The sequence below is a fragment of the Diaphorina citri genome, unplaced genomic scaffold (assembly GCF_000475195.1).
Source record: "Diaphorina citri unplaced genomic scaffold, Diaci psyllid genome assembly version 1.1 scaffold287, whole genome shotgun sequence".
In the NCBI taxonomy this organism is placed as follows: Eukaryota; Metazoa; Arthropoda; class Insecta; order Hemiptera; family Psyllidae; genus Diaphorina; species Diaphorina citri.
In genome coordinates, this window is record NW_007377723.1 from 116,867 (window position 1) to 134,793 (window position 17,927).

General features: G+C 39.1%; 3 protein-coding genes across 3 annotated transcripts; 1 reads left to right on the top strand and 2 right to left on the bottom strand.

The window, feature by feature from the left end:
- Window positions 1-973: 973 nt before the first annotated feature.
- LOC103507096 (mRNA cap guanine-N7 methyltransferase) lies at window positions 974-11,137 on the bottom strand. Its single transcript, XM_017443173.2, has 12 exons — window positions 10,909-11,137; window positions 10,385-10,467; window positions 10,010-10,114; window positions 9,723-9,827; window positions 9,252-9,350; window positions 8,642-8,924; window positions 7,558-7,815; window positions 5,575-5,794; window positions 4,464-4,752; window positions 4,151-4,198; window positions 2,053-2,137; window positions 974-1,830 (listed from the first exon to the last, which is right to left on the bottom strand). Exons 1-12 carry the CDS (start codon window positions 11,039-11,041, stop codon window positions 1,616-1,618), a joined length of 1,923 nt encoding a protein of 640 aa, XP_017298662.2. The 5' UTR covers window positions 11,042-11,137; the 3' UTR covers window positions 974-1,615.
- A 261-nt stretch (window positions 11,138-11,398) lies between these two features.
- Window positions 11,399-15,397, top strand: LOC103507092 (protein arginine N-methyltransferase 5). The gene has a single exon (XM_008471535.3). The coding sequence runs from the start codon at window positions 11,614-11,616 to the stop codon at window positions 13,492-13,494; it is 1,881 nt and encodes a 626-aa protein (XP_008469757.1). The 5' UTR covers window positions 11,399-11,613; the 3' UTR covers window positions 13,495-15,397.
- A 609-nt stretch (window positions 15,398-16,006) lies between these two features.
- On the bottom strand, window positions 16,007-17,917 carry LOC108252125 (DNA topoisomerase 1-like). Its single transcript, XM_017443174.1, has 5 exons — window positions 17,894-17,917; window positions 17,341-17,565; window positions 16,816-16,918; window positions 16,340-16,494; window positions 16,007-16,084 (listed from the first exon to the last, which is right to left on the bottom strand). Exons 1-5 carry the CDS (start codon window positions 17,915-17,917, stop codon window positions 16,007-16,009), a joined length of 585 nt encoding a protein of 194 aa, XP_017298663.1.
- Window positions 17,918-17,927: the final 10 nt, after the last annotated feature.

Genomic DNA, 17,927 nt, shown 5'->3' on the forward strand with positions numbered 1-17,927 from the left:
AATGCTGTGATCTTGGGGGGGAAAAAATACGCAGGAAAAGATATTTTGTGATAGCGGGGCTCAATCCTCCATGGTCGTAGAAAGACTTTCAGGTGGTTTGCTAGAGGGAACTGTAACAATGTAGATCTTATCATTCCCAAATCACAGACAGGATAGTAGAAAGTCAGCCTTTCCGAGAACGAAAATTAGGATAAAGTTCACCCGGGTGGAAATCGAACCCGCGACCTAGCGCTTACAAAGCAGGCGCGCTACAGACTGTAATGCAGTCTGCCGGGAAATGAAGTCATTAAAAACATGAATTGCCTCCCGTGAGACTTGAACAGAGGGAAAATTGTGTGGTGAACCGTTTGCGGTGATTATGTGGTTGAGAGTGTCTACACTAGTCTACAGTAATCTACAGTCTACGCCATGAGAATCAGGACTGAGCTCATTTTAGATCGATCTGCCACCGAGAACAGAGTAGAATGGTGAAATCAGACTGAAAATAAAATTTCAAACCTTTTTTGTTTGTTTCACTTTGATTCTTATTTTAAGAGGGGACTAGAAGATTACGAGGACTTTACCCCACTATTTTGCAAACAGAAGTTGTTGATAAAATATACAATTATATTTTTTGAAGTAAAATAAATTATATTCTGATTAAGTTTAATTATTTTTATTAATGTTATGTATTATGTTACGTTATACTTGTGTACATAATTTTAATTTATTGTTTTATAAATAAAAAACGAAATAATATTTATGTATTCCACATTATGAACTTCATTTGTTCTTATTCTTCTTCTTGTTTTCTCTCCAAGTTTTCACACTTTAATCTTCGCATTTGCTAGTTCAAATTTCGTGATGGAAATTAAACTAAACGGCACTACCGAAAAAGAAACAAAATAATGGGTTTACTGTGTTTTTTTTTTTTTTTTTTTTTTTTTTTTTTTTTTGTGGGGAAAAAATTTTTTTTTTTTTTTTTTAAAAAAAATTTTTTTTTTTTTTTTTTTTTTTAATCATCGTCGGTAGATACTATTTATTCTTATTTTGTACATAAAAGATTCATACAACCTTTGAAATATAAGTAGTTCATAATCATTAACAACTTGTAACTAAGTAGGTACAGTCCGTGAGATGTAGGACGGCATATGGAAACGCAGCGAGGAGAAGTGAAATAGATGGGAAATGAGGGGAATCGCGGCTTGTGAACTAGAACCATTATTCTCGTACCATACTGAATTTGAGCGATGAAAAAATAACAGGTACACGCTATTGAAATCAGAAGTTATTAATAGTACACCAATATTTAGGGACTCCATGGGCCGCCTTTTTATTTTTGGTAACATTGCGCATTCAAGGTCATATGACATCCTACATCTCACGGACTGTATTATGTTTAATGGCAGACATTAAAAAATACATCATAACAATACTTATTTATTATTCCCTGTATTTGGAATATCACTCAAACCACCAGCAAAAGAAGACACAATAGAACACGTTATTTTGATGAAGATAGCGCCTGTCTTGTAAGCCCTGGATCGCGGGTTCGATTCCCGCCCGGAGCGAACTCTATCTTGAGCAGATAGTGCTTGCTCTATGTATGTGCAGACACACCTTTGGTTCTAAGATATCACCTGTCATCAGAACATCTGGCAACGTCGGATATGGAAGTATCTTGACATCTGGCAACCTTGGCAGAGTCGGAGCTTGAAGCATCATCAGAGGCCGGTCTCTTGGTAGGAAGTTCCAAGTCTGGAGTAACCTTACCCGAGTCTGGAGTTAGTTTGCCCACGTCTGGAGTTACTTTGCCTTTGACCTTCTCGAATGCAAATACCTGGTACAACGCTGAAATCATAAAACAAATAACAGCTTTAGACAAGACACCTTTTTTTTCAATAAATTTGATAGAAGGAACTGTAACAGCCAAGGTCTTCGTCCCGAAAGCGAAGAGAGCAAGGAGGCAGGATAGGAGAAAGCCAGCTGATCTTATGTTTAGGTTAACGCCCGGCCGGGCAGGAATCGAAAACCTTTTTCTGAGTGAGTACTACAGTGTGTTCCAATACTAACTTATGGCTTCCCACTCTGCTTTAGACAGGGTGCCTACTTTATGATGTCCCTGGTGTTCAGATAGATATGCCTCAGCATGACAGTAATCATTCTCTTGTCCTACCCTGTATATACCGTGTGTATCAACAGTGCATTCAACGTGCTACCGTCGCTGGTTCAGACACTCTGACAAAGGGAACAACGGAGGTCTTATCGTTCCGAAATCGAAGAGAGAAGGAAGACAGGAGAGGAAAAAACCAGTCGTTTCGAGAACGAACCTTGGCTGTGTAGGATAAAGTTCGCCCCGGGCGGGAATCGAACTCCCAATCAAGCGCTTACAAGGCAGACGCACTAACAACAAAGCTAACTAGGCTGGCTTTTTTTCTCTACGAATAGTAGTCCGCTTTCTCCTAGCCTGTCTTCCTCCTCTCTTCGATCTCGGGACGATAAGACCTTAGCAGTTACAGTTCGGACAGTTCCCTCTGTCAAACATCTTGAAAAAAAAAAAAAAAAAAAAAAAAACCCCGAGGTTGTTTAATTTTAAAAAAAAAAAAAAAAACCTAAACCTAAAACTCCAGCAAAAAAATCTAAAACCATTCCCAAAGGAAACAAAGACGATCCAGAAAGAGTGAGAGATGAAGGGAGGGAGAGAGAGAGAAAAGGGTGAAAGAGGAAGGGAAAAGGAGAGAGAAAAGAGGAAAGATATAGGGTGAGAGAAGACGAGATAGAGAGGGACTCAAAGGAGGGAGACTTTTTTCTTGACACATTAAGCACTTTCTGACACAAACGGAAAATTTTAGACAGAGGAGAATTACCCCTCGAAAAATTTCGGTGGAGAAACAAGCCAAAGACCTCCCCCCTCCCTTTCTGAGTGAAAACTTAACCAACTCCTTCTATAACCTCCTCCCCCACCCTCCAAAGTCCCCCCTAATCTGAACCAAAGTTTGAACCCGACACCCCACTCACTCTCTCTGGGGGGTACGTCATATTTTGTGTGTAACTTTGAAATTCCTCAAATCAGCAAGTTTATTTTTATTTCACAAAAATGAAACTTATCAAAAAGTTGTTCTTTTTTTTGCTGTTCTCTCAAAAGCTCTGGGTAGTGTCGAAGCATTAATTCGGTATTTTTGAGGAACAGGAGCTTAGAGGAACTGTATTTTACCACTTCTTAAAAACTTAAGGAGTAAACACCTTCAGTAAACACTTTCTAGAGAGGAACTAATTCTTTGAAGACAGGGACATTTCCTAAATGAAAATGGAAGAAAATCACTCACGCAACCATTAAAAGTTGATCCTGATTCGATTTTTCTTTTTCATATTCACCACTGACCAGGGAAAAAATGTACTGAAACTTCTTCATGAACTCCACAACTCCACGCCACAAATATTTGACTTACTTTTTCCGAAAGGTAAAAGAAATGTCGAAATGGAGAGAAAAAGAATTTGACAATAAATAGAAAATAACTGACAGGAGATAGATCACAGTTCGGGGAAAATTCAGGGGAACACGAATTGACTCGGTGGAAAATGGAGTTTGGCTTGACAGAATGTGGAAAAGTAACGTGACAAAAAATAAATAGGAAAAAACTTAGCGGAGAAAAATTGGGTTTACATTTTTTCTCCACGTGTAAAATAGGCAAATACGTAGAGATCAATAAACAGTGGAATATTCACGGAGAATTGCATAGATAAACATCTTATATATCTCTCTTGCTTTAATCCTACATCAGTGTCCACTGTTAGGGTCAGCTCTCCTAGATAAACATCTTGTAAAAAAAAAAAAAAACAGATGATAGGTAATACTCTTCTTCTTCGCCCTTTCTCGTGTACAGAAGGGGTCGGCGTGTTTCGACAGCCTTTAAATCAGCGTTAGGGTGATTGCTTTGGGCTGACATTTGGTTTTGGCTACAAATTTTACGAGTGGATGCTGGATGCCCTTCGCACTCAACCTTTGCTATTTCTTTAGCAAGGGTTGTATGTATGTAAAAATAAACAGATAGGCATTACTTACAGGTTTCATATCACAGGTTTCGATATCGTCGAACGACAACTCGTTACAGTCTCCGCCTCCGCCAATCACATCGCTCAGAAAGTCGGGGGGCGGCCGCGGGGGCGGGGGGTCATTCTCTTGTCCTACAGTATCCACGCCTTCGTTTGGAGGATACGTCTGTAAATACAAGAAAACAAGGTTCAAGACTGAGCTCATGTGCTTATTTAAATGAGGTTTTCTCGTTGAAGAGCTTTAAAAAAGGGAAAATTTACGGAGTTTTTTCTTTTTCTTCTAGGACTTGAAGATCCCGAGATAAATCAGTTTAAAGAAATACAAACAACGAACAGAAAAATCATACTCTTGTCTCTTGTCCTACTCCTAGAAAAGTACCGATAAAGTATTTGTATTGATGGAATACTTTGAAGTAGTTTAAAGGACTCACCTCCAGCGCGTTCATTTTCCTGAGCAAATTCAGGCCGGCATGTTCCTTGATTTTCCGCAGATAGAAACTGCGAAAGTTCTCCTTCAGGATCCTCTTCAGTCCAAACTCCCCGGCTATCCGCTCCAGGAGGGGGAAATACACTAGGAACTCGGGACAATTGACCACGCCCTCTAGATTGAAATCGTACTTGGCGCCAAACAGGGGCGGAGGGCGGGAGGTATCGAAGAGGCATTGCACCTGGTAGACGTCGTTACCGAACGAGGCGCTCTGATGTCGCCTATATCTGGCCCTGGGGGGAGAACAAAGGGGTTACTGTGGGGTTTGGATGGAAGAGAATGCCTTGGGCATTGATTGAAATTTTTGGCCCCAAATTTAAAATCTTGAATGAGAACCCAGGCTTTGAAAAATGTGTACTTTTTTTCAACAGGTTTTATAGAGGGAGCAGTTACAGTTTCCTCTCTGTGTTTGCTACAGAGAGGGAACTGTAACTACTAACGTCTTATAGTCCCAAAAGCGAAGAGAGAAGGAAGGCAGGATAGAAGAAAGCCAGCCGTTCCGAGAACGAACCTTATCTGTTTTGGATAAAATCCGCCGGGAATCGCCGGCAACCTAGCTCTTACAAGGCAGACGCGCTACCCTATAAACTAACTAAGCTGGGTAACTTATATACACTAGGTAGTGCTTACTGGAACTTGGCCTAGCGCACTACCGTGCGCTCAGATTTCAATTATTAAGGAATTGGGAATTAACTGGCATAAAAGATCAAGGGGAGCAAATTGGAGACCTCTCCGCCCCGCCAAGTCAAGAAAGTTTGACCGCGCTACTAGAGATATTATACGCCACAGAGAAAGTAGACGTTTTCAGGTAGTTCTAGAGAGACAACTACAAATGACGGAAGAAAACGTATGTGTTGGGGCACGAAAGAAGACTAAGTTGAAAAAAAAAACATTAAAATGGGTTAAGACAAGCCGGAGATATTTGAGTTTGAAAAACGTCAAATTTTCATATTTTTCTGCTGCTGCTTCTTTGACGTTGACCGCTTTACAGCCAAAACTACTGGACCGATTTCATGGTAGAATATAGGACCTAGAAGAGCCAGGTACTTACTCACATGATCTGGTTAGAATCAGGCACGGTACCGACAAAGAAGCCCCCAGGCTTCAGGCACTCGGCTGCATTCTTGAGCATACACCGCGCCTGCTGTACAGACTCGAACGAGTAGTGAATACAAAACTGACAGCTCACCAGGTCTAACTCTAGGGCTTTGTCTTCGTACTGAGATCTCAGTCTGACCTGAAACAATAAGACTTGGGTTTCAATAACCTGTGGACCTTTCAGGGGAAAAAAAAGACGCTAAGAGGCCCCCAAAACCAACCCTCAGAAAAGCCCCTAAGTGGCCCTCAAATAGCGACGGTAGCACGGCCTAAGAGGGCCTAAAATCTTGTGAGAAAATTTCCTTTCTGTACCAAACATTTTTGTCAAGTTTAAATAACGAGGGTTTTACTCCATTCGACGATAAGCTACACGCCTCCTTACGTTAACCTCACCCAGCTCGAGTGGGGCAGAGAAAAGTCATCAGCACGCTATTGCCCAGATGGATACTAACCACACGCAACCTTGATTAACTCCAGTGATCAATGGAGCAGTTGCAATTGAGAAAATATTTTTAATGAAAGGTCGATTCCTATGTAAAGAGTTGAGAAAAATCCATATCTGAGGTTAAAACTCCAAAAAAGTAACTTTAAAAGGTCGATAATTCAATTTTTAATTGCCGTTCTAATGAAAAAGTTCAAAGAGTTGTGACGTCAGATTTCACGTCTATATTTACATTTCGAGACTAGACGCTTTTGTAGGTAATAGGTAGGTATACTTGTACTTACCTACTTAAATAATTATTAATATTAATTAACTTCTTACCATGTTCCTAAAGGTGTGTCCAAACATAGTCGACCGGCCGACCATCGACGAGGTGAATCTTTGCTGTCGAGACAGTACGATACGATACGATTCAGTCAACATCGATCAACGGCCGGTGGACTTATGGGTGGACACTAGCTTAATACTCCTAATAGACCTTATGCGCTTGTTCAATTATGTCATTTCTGGTATTCGAACCTCAGTCCTCTCGATTATGAATCGAGTGCTACTTGAACTGTGACAGAGGACAGGGTGTGACAGTAACACAGTGACATACACTTCCATATTTATGTACATTGTACAGACTTCATTTGCATATTTATGTAGGTAGGTACCTATTTCGATTTGTGCTACAGTCACGTGCAAATTTTTTTGGGGACAGATTGACTTTGGTAGATAGGTAGGTACTTTTTTTCTTCTTTTAAGAGTTTTGATGGAAGAGAACTGTAACTACTAAGGTCTTACTGTCCCGAAAGTGAAGAGAGAAGGAAGACGGGATAAATGTTCTCCTTCTCTCTTCGATTTCGGGATGATAAGAGTTCCTTTGTTGCGGCTCCCTGCTCCCTCTTTCAAACCTCACGTTTAAAAATATTTTTAAGACATCCATAAAAATCTGTCAAATTAAAGGAATGAAAATTAAAGTGTTTCGAATTTTTGGCACCCGAGTGTACGTACATATTAGGACGATAGGATGATACAATGGAGGAGTTGCATTTGGGAAAATATTATTAATTAAAGGTCGGTTCCTACGTAAAAAGTTGTGAAAAATCCAAATCTGAGGTCAAAATTCGGAAAAAGTAACTTTAAAAGGTCGAAAATTTAATTTTTAATTGCCGTTCTAATGAAAAAGTTCGAACAGTTGTGACGTCAGATTTCACGTCAAAATGCGCAGAAACGCTTGCGCACAAACAACAAATCCAAAGTTTCAGCCATTGGTCCGTGTGTGTGTCTGTGTGTCTGTCTGTGTGTCTGTCTGTGTGTCTGTCTGTCTGTAAACAAAATATCTCGAGAAGGGTAAGGGCTAGAGACTTGAAATTTGGTATGTAGATGTCAAATATGACAAGGATGCGACACGAAACTTTTGGTTAAGATCGGTGCCGGTTGGCGGGATTTTACCGCTTTTTGGCGGTTTTCGGTGTAATTTCACAATATCTCGGGAACAATACAAGCTAGAGACTTGAAATTTGGTATGTAGTTATAAACTCCGCGGAGAACACGTTCCGTCTGTACGGCCTCGCCTCCTCTTTCCTCTTCAGTTCCTCATACCGTGTCTTGCAATCCTCTATGGAGACACTCGCTATGTCCGCAAACACCACATGCTTGACTCCGCCATTTATCCATTTGAGCATGTCACCTCCCTTGCCGGAACCCATGTCTAGAACTTTGATCGGCGAGCCCAGCGGCTGTGAGGATTTGCAACGCGTCAGGAATTCATCTGAAAGTTTTCATTGATTAGTTAGTCAGGAACGCTACCGTCAGGGCAACACCTGTCGGAAGTTCAATATCTTATAATTTCAATTAATAAAAAACGTGCAATTTTTTTTCTTTTTTTTTATTAGTCAGTTATTGTTATCGTATTCTTCTTCTTTGGACACATTCTTTGATTCCCGCCCGGGGCGGATTTCATCCTGATGGGATAAGGTTCGTTCTCGGAACGGCTGGCTTTCTCCTATCCTGTCTTCTTTCTCTTCGATTTCGGGACGATAAGCAGTTACAGTTCCCTCTATCAAACCCTTAAAAAAAAAAAAAAAATTAGAACCAAACTCTTGGCACAGTAAATGGTCACAAATAGATATACACCCTCTCAGAAAATCTTATATTATAAGAACAAGATCCATTCACTCATTCACATTTCATAGTTCACACACTGATCGCTCTATCTCGAGAACCCACAACACCTAGAAATTGAAATTTGGTAGGACATATTCCTTTTATGGTCTAGTGTGCAATAAGAAAGGATTTTGCGAAAATGTAAACCGATCCTGAGATATGATCAATTTTTGATCGCTAAAACATCCATAAGAAGTACACAGGAAGCAGAGACTGCGGGAGAGAAATGTTCCGCTCTCGACCAACTTTTTGAGTTTCGTTTAAGTATGTTTTTAGTTTGATAACTATGCAGCTAATAGGGAGCGCGCAGCGCGACCGTATTTTTATTATTTTCTACAAGTTCGGCCATGCCTTTTCTACAAGTTTGGCCATGCCTCGGGATAAACTGGCGGGATTCCGGAGCGAAGCGACGGAATTCAGCTAATACTTACCTATAAGCATACTCTTGGTCCAGTTATTAAAGTTCCTCATGTATACAATCCGACTGTTCTTCCTGAGCTCTGTACCAACGTTCTTCTTCTGGTTATAATGTTCCGCCACTGTCTGACCCAATCCTGCCTCCTGATTGGTCAATTCCGACTGGTCACTACACGGTGATTGGCTGGCTCCTAGACTCGTAGAATCTTCACCAGTGGTGGTGGTGATGGTGGTTTCTTCTGTGTCGTCTTCTACAGGACGCTCTGTCAGCCTTTGTTCCTCTGAGTCTTCAACATTCTGGAGGTGGGGGAAAAATGGTTCAAGAACAAAGAAAGAATCTACATAGATTATCTCAAATAATAATAATAATAATAATAATAATAATAATAATAATAATAATAAATAAAATAAAAAAAATCAAATATTGAATTATTTGTGGTAAATCAAAAAGCCTCTTCACAAATTCTAGGGATCTCTGTGGATACAATATAACTAATGTCACCACTGATTGCTAATATGCTACTCATTCAAAAGAGTCAGCCACTCAGTTGTGTAAATTGAATCTGTGATCTCCTGTTTATCAGATAGACCCTGCATCATGATCATGACCATTGTACAACTTACTTGTTCTATCACAGTTTCCTGAATGAATTGTTCAGCATCCTCCAGGTCAAAGCTTTCCCCAGTGATCGACCGGATAGCCAACATCTCCTCTGCTGTTCTCTGTAATAGATTGTTAAATCGTAATGTAAAACAAAGGAACTTGGCCTGGCACACTGTCATGCAGTCAGATCTTCATAGCATAGTTAGCTTGAACTGTAGTGTGTCTGCCATGTAAGTGCTAGGTCATGGCTTAAATTTCCACCTGAGTGGACTTTCTCCTAGACAGATAAGATTTGTTTTTGGAACGGCTCGCTTTCTCCTATCCTGTCCTCTTTCTCTCTTTGCTTCCAGGATGATAAGACCTTAGCAATTACAGTGCTCTCTCTATCAAACCATTTTTTTTTCTTTTAAGAACAAAATAATCAATTTAAAACTAAGTATTACTTTATTTGTTAAAAAAGTATACTGAAGTATACCCTTAATAGTACTTACTTGTGCATGACTGCTATGTTGGCTAATGTCTTGCTGTTCACCTATGGAGTGGCTGTACCCATGCCCTGGTATTGATCTAACTGCTGCCTCCTCTACAGTCTCCCTCTGCAATTAAGAAAAACAAAACTGTAATAGGTCCAGCTGAAGTAATTGGGGTCCAGAGAAGCTTAACCCATCCTTTAAGGCTCTTTGCTCTTTCACCTAAGCCTCAGAGGGAGCTTTTTGGGTATTTTATGGCTTCATGGATTACTTTTTTAAAGGATCTTGTGGTATTTGAAAAATCTTACCTGAACTCTGGGTTTATTTCTTTTTCTATGAAACTCTTCTGCTTTGGCTTCACTGAATCCAGCTTCTGTTATTGACCTGATAGCCATCATCTCCTCTGTCTCCTCCTAGAAATGATTTCAATCAATTTATCAATACTCAAAGTCATTGTGCATTGTGAAATTAATAAGGATAAAAAATATTGTATTAGACTCCATCCCAGACCTACAGCCACCCTTGATTAAAAAGAAAAATAATAAAATAAATAAATAATGTGCTTTTGAGTTTTCCCAAAGATCATTTGGTAAATAAATGAAATTTTCCTCATGACTCCTTTCTCTAAAAACGCCCTATAAAAAATAAATAAAAGAAAAAAACTTCTGTTATAACCTTCTTACCTCAGGTTCCTCAGAGTACTGAACACTATACTCTTCATCTTCATAAGTAGCATTGCCTTCGGAATCCATGGTAAACAAGCAGGCTACCTAGAACAAACAAAGTTCTTAAAACAAAAAGCTGTGCATTTGGGACCATTCAAATTATAGGAAATTACAGGCACTGAGGGCTTTGTGTGTTTACTACACAGGGTTGAGTACACAGTCGTGCTTTGCACTTTCTTCTACGCGGATTGCACTGCCTGCTCATGGCTTACAGTCACACATTGACTACTTCAAAGCACATAGAACTGAGAGCAAAAACTCATGTTCTTAGGTCTCTGCTCTATGAAAGCCTTAGGCTAAAAACAGAGTAGGGTGGAGAGCTTTAAGCTCTCAGCCCCATGTTGTTGATTTTGTCACTCTTGTCTACAAGCTTCATGCTCAATGATCTACGCTCCACTCTTTTTTTAGCCCTATGAGTATGATAAGTTGAATGGTAGGATTGGTAGGTAAAACCATGTTATGAGATGATAGGTTGAACTTACCGATGTGTGGTAGGTATACCAGTAGAAAGTAGGGGTGATCCTCAGATATACATTGTTGATAGAGAGAGGCTACAAAGAGAATACAAGGGCTAAAAGCAGGTAAAAAGATTAAAAAAACAGAAGGAACTAGCATATAATACTGATATAAAGTTGATGATAACTTTTAAACTGAAGAAACAAATAAAAAAGAGAAAAAACAAAAAGTGCAAAGTGCATAAAAATTTAAAAAATGAAAAAGTAAAAAAAGTTTGAAATACCGTACCTCGATCTCGATTACCGTACAAATACGGTAATTATCGTGCAAAAAAGGTTATTACCGTACATTGCACATCTGGCAACATTGTTATGAACTTGGGGCAACACTGCAAATAGTTCAAAGGTCCGTTTACATCTGTGAACATGGTGTAAAGAAGTAGGAAATCATTCCCGGCTAACCTCAAAATTTTTGTCCACCTTTGGGGACAAAATAAACAAAAATACAAAATTTAAAATTTTTGGACAGACTTGAGTTGAGATTTTGCCTTTTGATTTTTACTTTTTCAAGTTTTGTAATTTGTATTATAATAAAATACCTACTGGAAAAAATAGGTTTATTAAGCTACCAGTTATTCACGTTAAGCTTTTAATGTGTGTAAGATCCTTAGTGCGGTTATAAATTCAATCTTATGTCCGGATACGTCCCTGCTTAATTCTCATCCTATCACTATGAGTCAAGCCAAGATTGCTGTGTCTGTAGGCTTGGAATATCCTACGTGCTACAACATTCAGTCTCAGATAGAAAGCCTTGCTGCAGAATGTTTCGACTATGCTGTTCTCCCTCTAGTCCATCCTAGATTTGCTAGGCACAAGGATGTAGACAGGTACCGAGTGTTTGGTCTACCCGAGGCTCAAGTGCAAAGTCTGAGTAGTATCTGTCCACAATGGCTGAAGCTTATTGTATGTGATATCCAGTGCAAATTGAAAGATTTTGAGTCTAAATATGTAGAAAGAAGAGACCATGCCAAAGATCTGCTCCATCAAGAACTTGAGTACATTACATACCTTGGTATACCATTTATTGTAGTCAGCTTGGATCAGCCTGACTTTTGTAACTTTGCTCGCACCCTCTATGCTCATAGCGAGAAGAACATGAGTTACACAGCATGGATCAAAGTACCGATCAGACCTGTTGATACAAGTATGTTACGACAACAAGAGGAAGAGCCAAGCAGCCAAGATACCTGGAGGTGGTGGAATATGTTCCGATCAGTGACAAATTATCATTCCAAGTTTGAACTTGCATTAGAGATCAATGGTGATATCTGTGATGATCATGAGCTTACAAGATGGCTAGGGGAACCACTTCGGTGTGTATTCATCCCAACCCATGTGTTTCAGACAAATAAAGCAGGGTATCCTGTGCTCAATGCTTCACTAGCCAATTTTATTAAGAAGATACTAGAAAAGAATCTTCAAGTTGTTATCCAAGGGGTAAATAGACATCAGAGCTACCTCCATTATGTTCAGTACATGCAGTACCTCAAGAAGTCTTCTCACTCGGATGATCCATTGAGCATGGCAGCTCAAGACTTTGAAGACTACCTCCAGTTTCCTCTTCAGCCTCTGGCAAATGATCTCTCATCATTCACATATGAAGTGTTTGAGAAGGATCCCATCAAGTACATCCGATATCAGGAGGCTGTGCAGCAAGCATTACTAGACCGTGTCTCACCAGAACAAGCTGACACTGTAGTGACAACTATCATGGTTGTAGGAGCTGGTAGGGGACCACTTGTTACTGCATCACTCAATGCTGCCAAGGAAGCCAATAGGAAAGTACGGGTATATGCTGTAGAGAAAAATATGAGTGCAGTTGTAGGACTCAAGTATAAGAAAGAAGAGCAATGGGCTCAGAGTGATGTAACCATTGTATCAGAAGACATGAGGACATGGAATGCTCCAGAGAAAGCAGATATTATGGTATCAGAATTATTAGGTTCATTTGGTGATAATGAACTGTCACCCGAATGTCTTTATGCTGCTCAGAAATATCTCAAGGAGGATGGTATTAGTATTCCATACAATTACACATCTTACATAGCTCCTATTATGAGTCACAAGCTATTCACACAAGTCAAATCATCTATGATCAAAGAACACCAGCATCCTCTGTACAGGTTTGAGCAGCCATATGTTGTGTATCAGAGGAATAAATATAATATAGCTCCACCTCAGCCATGCTTCACATTTGTTCATCCAAGTGAAGATAAAGATCCTGACAACTCCCGTTATACTAAGGCAACATTCATAGCAGAACAGGACTCGGTGCTACATGGTATTGCGGGATACTTTGACACATTCTTGTACAAAGATATCAATCTCAGTATTCATCCTGATACATTATCACCTGGATTGATCTCATGGTTCCCGGTGCTGTTCCCAATACATGAACCCATCCAGTTGAAGACAAATGATGAGATTGAAGTTCACTTCTGGAGACTGTGTGATAATGTCAAGGTGTGGTATGAGTGGCTTGTAACAAAACCTACACCATCTCCCATTTACAATCTGGATGGTCGTTCTTATAAGATGATGAAAATTCTCTAATGAAGTACCTGCCTCAGTGGTCAATACACTTGCCTGATTAAGAGGGAATGGGTTGAATCCCAATTATAACTGTTTGCCCCTACACCTAAGCCTCAGTGGGCTCTTTGTGTACAAACATCAAACGTCTCTTTTTAGGGTGTGTTTATGAACAGGGCTGAGATGAGCTCGGACGACGTGAGATAGCTGTCCCGGCGGCAATTTTTAAAATTCATTTTATATTTATTTTTGTTTGCTTTGTAATTTGCTTGTTTTTATAGCTAATATAAATGAAAAGTATAATATAAACGTGCAAACTAAAGATAAAAAGTAAAAAATGAATTCAGATTGTACAAGTTGCGGAAAAGAAATCAAAAATTCGAATTTCCCGCCAACTTTACACGCAAAAAGTCCGACGATGTCCTACGATGGCCCTGTTCATAACCACGGCCTTATGCAAGGATAAAAAGATGACATGACATTATTACAACCTGTCCCAACAAGATCTTAGTTGCTTTCTCATGTAAGCTGGGAACTATTTGTTACCTTTGAAAATCTTGACCCTTTGATTTTTACTTTTTTACCTCCAATTAAAGATGGTTAGAACCTCCATTCTTTGATAAAAGTTGAGCATTTATTTTTCTACTTCAATTTTCAGCACACTCATGCCTTTAGGGCTGCCTGTCTTGTGAGTGGTAGGTCATGGGTTCGATTCCCACCTGGATGAACCTTATCTTAGAGAAAAAATAAACCAATATAGCACAATGTCTCTTCCAATACATTATTTATTTTAAAAAACATACTACATACAATGATAGTATAATGTACAATTGTACATGCACACATTCAAATAGAAAATAGTTTAAACCACTCCACAACTTCTGTAAAAAAACAAAATGGTCGGTGGGAAAGTGATAAAATGATTCACTGATAACATGAGTTTAGTGCAAAATACTAGGGACCACAGTTTGGTTTAAGGTAAACCAATTTATGGTGGGCTTAATTTCAATCCAAAGTTTAAAATCAAAGGTTTTTCTCTAAATGGTTTTCACTGTTTGGAAAATTTCAAGTCTGTTTGTTTTAAGGAAAATTATTGAAACATTTTATTGCAATACAAAAGGAAGGAAAAAACTAAACCCATGGTTGTAAATAAATTTATTTTAAAGTAAAATTAAAAAGAAAAAATCACAAACTTAAAATAAATAAATGGAAATTAAATAGGCATATTTTAACCTTGTATTTCAAGGCAGTACAAAATTTCAATTCGATGAAAGCCCTAGGTTTTTGTATGTTCAAAAAATATAGATTTTCTTTTTTACCTTGGGTGAGACAAATATTGCCTGCTATCACGGAAAAACCCATTTTTTCATGCTGGTTTTTTAAATCACCCTATTTAAATGGAGTCTTAATAAATAATTCTAATAATATGACAAAAAAACATCGATTTTAGGTGTATTTTCCCTTTAGGAAACTGGCCACAAACCAGTGGAGAATTGACCATTGCTCCATTCAGTTTGCACTGGATCAATGGTCAATTTACGAAAAGGAAAATACACCTTTTTACCTAAAAAAAAAAAAAAAAAAAAAAAAAACCCCTAGGACATATTTACACTTATATTTACTATGTACAGACAGTGAGTGTTGTGATAGTATACAGTACAATGTTCTACATACAAAAATTATGTCTATGCAGTATGTAGGTAACTAAAGGTGTATTAAACTTTCGGAAACAACCGATTCTGATGGCGCGCCATCTTGGATTTCCTATGGTTTAGTGCTGGCGCCATTTCAGTTTCCAAAAGGGAATCGGTTCCATTTCCGAAAGTTCCCCTAAGGAAAATACACCTTAACTTATACTATGAGAAATGTTTAAGTTCTATGACCGAATTCAATACAACGAGTTCTTTTCCTACATCTTTCGGGAAAACTTTCCAGTAAAACGGGATTTCCATTCAGTGCTTTTTTACATTGATCGAAAAATTTAAAATGATAAAAGAGAAGAAAGATCAAAAATCTGTTCAAGCTTTAAAAATAAATAAAAGCCAAAACTTGCCGCATTAGCGCTACATTACGTTTTCTTTCACACATCACGTATGTGAAAATGCAAATGCTGGGGGATTTTTAATCTGTCTCTTTTGGCTTGAGAATATTTGGGATAATGAGAAAACAACATTTTTTATTGAAGTGAGAGCTACCTTGACTCTACAAATTTAAAATTCACTTTGAGACCATTTTGTATCAAGCGTGGCGGTATTCTCAAACCAAAAAAGGCAGACTTTACTCGATTTATCACGCGCGGGGAAAAATATCAAATGCATAGGTCGACTTTCTCCCTCTCTAGAACACACAGATGAAATTCTCCTCTCTCGCACCACTTTCTCGTCAAAATTTCTACAAAATTATGGACTTCAAAATCTCTTCCTCTTTTCTTCGCGGACTGCAAAGCTCCCCCGAGCACAGAGAGAGCATGAGTTCATTGACCGCGATGATATGCACATTACTTTCTCTCAGGAATGAGGGCGGGGGGGGGATGGTTTTAGAACACAAAGTCTGCTGTAGCCATGTCGATAGCCCAACGGAACTTGGCACGCTGCGTCTTGTTGTAGATCTTCTTCTCTCAGAGAAAAACAGACATCGGTTGTGATAGAATTGTTTTTGTGTTTACTCGTGAAGGAATACCTACTCACTTATTTTTGGACCCAAAATTCTTTTAGAAAGGAAATATGGTTTTGTTATAAAATCGCATCGCTTCGTTTGCTCCGATGATCTTTACTTACTGAAGTTTCTATGGTAAAAACTACCTTAATTCACAGAATTAAAAAGAAAAAAGAATTAAATCATTTCATTGCTTCAATTGATCTGTACTTACGGAAGTGTTAAGTCTGTCGAACAGGTCATCAGATCCCTTCTTGTTCTCGACGAATAGTTGCAGATTCTTGAACACTCGTTTCTCCACAGGAACTTCGTTATAATAACGAATGGAATCCTTACCGAGGAAATCGAAACATACAACGTACGGTTTACCTGAAAACGGGAAAACGAGAGAAAAATATAGAACATTAGTAAAGAAGAAAAGCTGAATTCCTATTTTTTAAAGAATGTAAGAAAAAAGTTAGAACATTTCTGGTGGATTATAAAAAAAAAGAGGTTTGACAGAGAGAACTGTAACTGCCAAGGTCTTATCGTCCCGAAAGCGAAGAGAGAAGGAAGACAGGATAGGAGGAGAAAGCTGGCTATTCCGTGAACAAACCTCATCTGTTTGGATAAAATCCACCCTGGGAGAGAATCGAACCCGCGACCTAGCGCTTGCAAGGCTGGCAAAAACTACCTTATTAAAGAACTTACCGTCTTTCTCTTCATGCAGCTGAATATGCTCCACTCGTAAAGAACAGCAACCTACAGTGTCTGCCTGATCTTCATCCTTCTCATTACCAGCTCTCAGCGCCAACTGAAATCAATCATAACACAACTCGACTTGTTCAATTTCTATTGAAAGGTTCGTAAGTTACCTTTGTTAAGGCCCGTTCCCCCTTGGCATTTGGGGGAAAAAATCGGATGAAACAATTGCCCGGGTGGTCACCCACCTGATCGCGAAGGTAAAAACTCGATGTGAAAGACAGTGAATTTTTAAAGGGCCTTTAAAAGCGCACCTTTTTTTCCCGAAGAAGACGTTAAACACTGGGATACCAGGTCGTTCACGCCGGAAAATCGCACCTTATTACGTCAATAAAATAAACTCACATTTTTTTTAGTTACATTTTTTACCTTTGCCAATAAAGAAATTAAAATAAAATTACACTTTAAGTAAGGAGGCAAGATTCTCCTAACGGAACTCTTCCAGCCACTCAACAACCACCGAAAGGATCTCACCTTATCAATAAAGTACAGAGCGACGGCTCGCTGTCGGATGCGCATCTCTTTCGACTTCCAATCCGCCTGATAGTTCTCTCGTATCTTGTTGATAGATTTGGCCAACTTCCTCGCCGTTTCGTACTTCTGCCAATCCTTCTCTCCCTTCAGTTTGGACGAAGGGTTCAACATGATGTATTTGACCTGGCCTTGAACGTTCTCCGTCCAACTGGCGAGCCATGTTACCTGCAGGGGGGGGGGGAATTGGGGGGATTAGAGTCTAATCATTAGACGAAGCTTGAAGTTATTAGATAATGTAATTGTGTTAAGAATGCTTGAATGTTCGTCACACTTCAATAATTTTGATTGGACTACGACTCGAACCAACAACTTCCAGATCCGAAGTCCACCACGTCAACCACTGAGGTTAGCAATACGTGTGTTCGGCAAGCCACTAAGATCCCAATCAATTCTTCGTTTGATAGCCTGAGATGGTAGTGAATTGAAACTTTCAACTTTTATCACTTTCTTGGTTTTCCCTGACCAGTTGTAGAAATCGAAACCCAAATTATACCTCCAATGTGAACTTGTATTCCATTCTAAACATT

Coding starts and splice junctions, on each gene's coding strand:
- LOC103507096 (XM_017443173.2), bottom strand. CDS start 11,041: ATGCTAGTTCCTTCTGTTTTTTTAATCTTTTTACCTGCTTTTAGCCCT. Junction 9,828..10,009: donor GAAATAAACCCAGAGTTCAG/GTAAGATTTTTC, acceptor TCTTAATTGCAG/AGGGAGACTGTAGAGGAGGC. Junction 8,925..9,251: donor AGGAAACTGTGATAGAACAA/GTAAGTTGTACA, acceptor CCCCACCTCCAG/AATGTTGAAGACTCAGAGGA.
- LOC103507092 (XM_008471535.3), top strand. CDS start 11,614: ATGAGTCAAGCCAAGATTGCTGTGTCTGTAGGCTTGGAATATCCTACG.
- LOC108252125 (XM_017443174.1), bottom strand. CDS start 17,917: ATGGAATACAAGTTCACATTGGAG. Junction 16,919..17,340: donor CTCTGTACTTTATTGATAAG/GTGAGATCCTTT, acceptor GATTGATTTCAG/TTGGCGCTGAGAGCTGGTAA. Junction 16,085..16,339: donor TCGACAGACTTAACACTTCC/GTAAGTACAGAT, acceptor TTTCTCTGAGAG/AAGAAGATCTACAACAAGAC.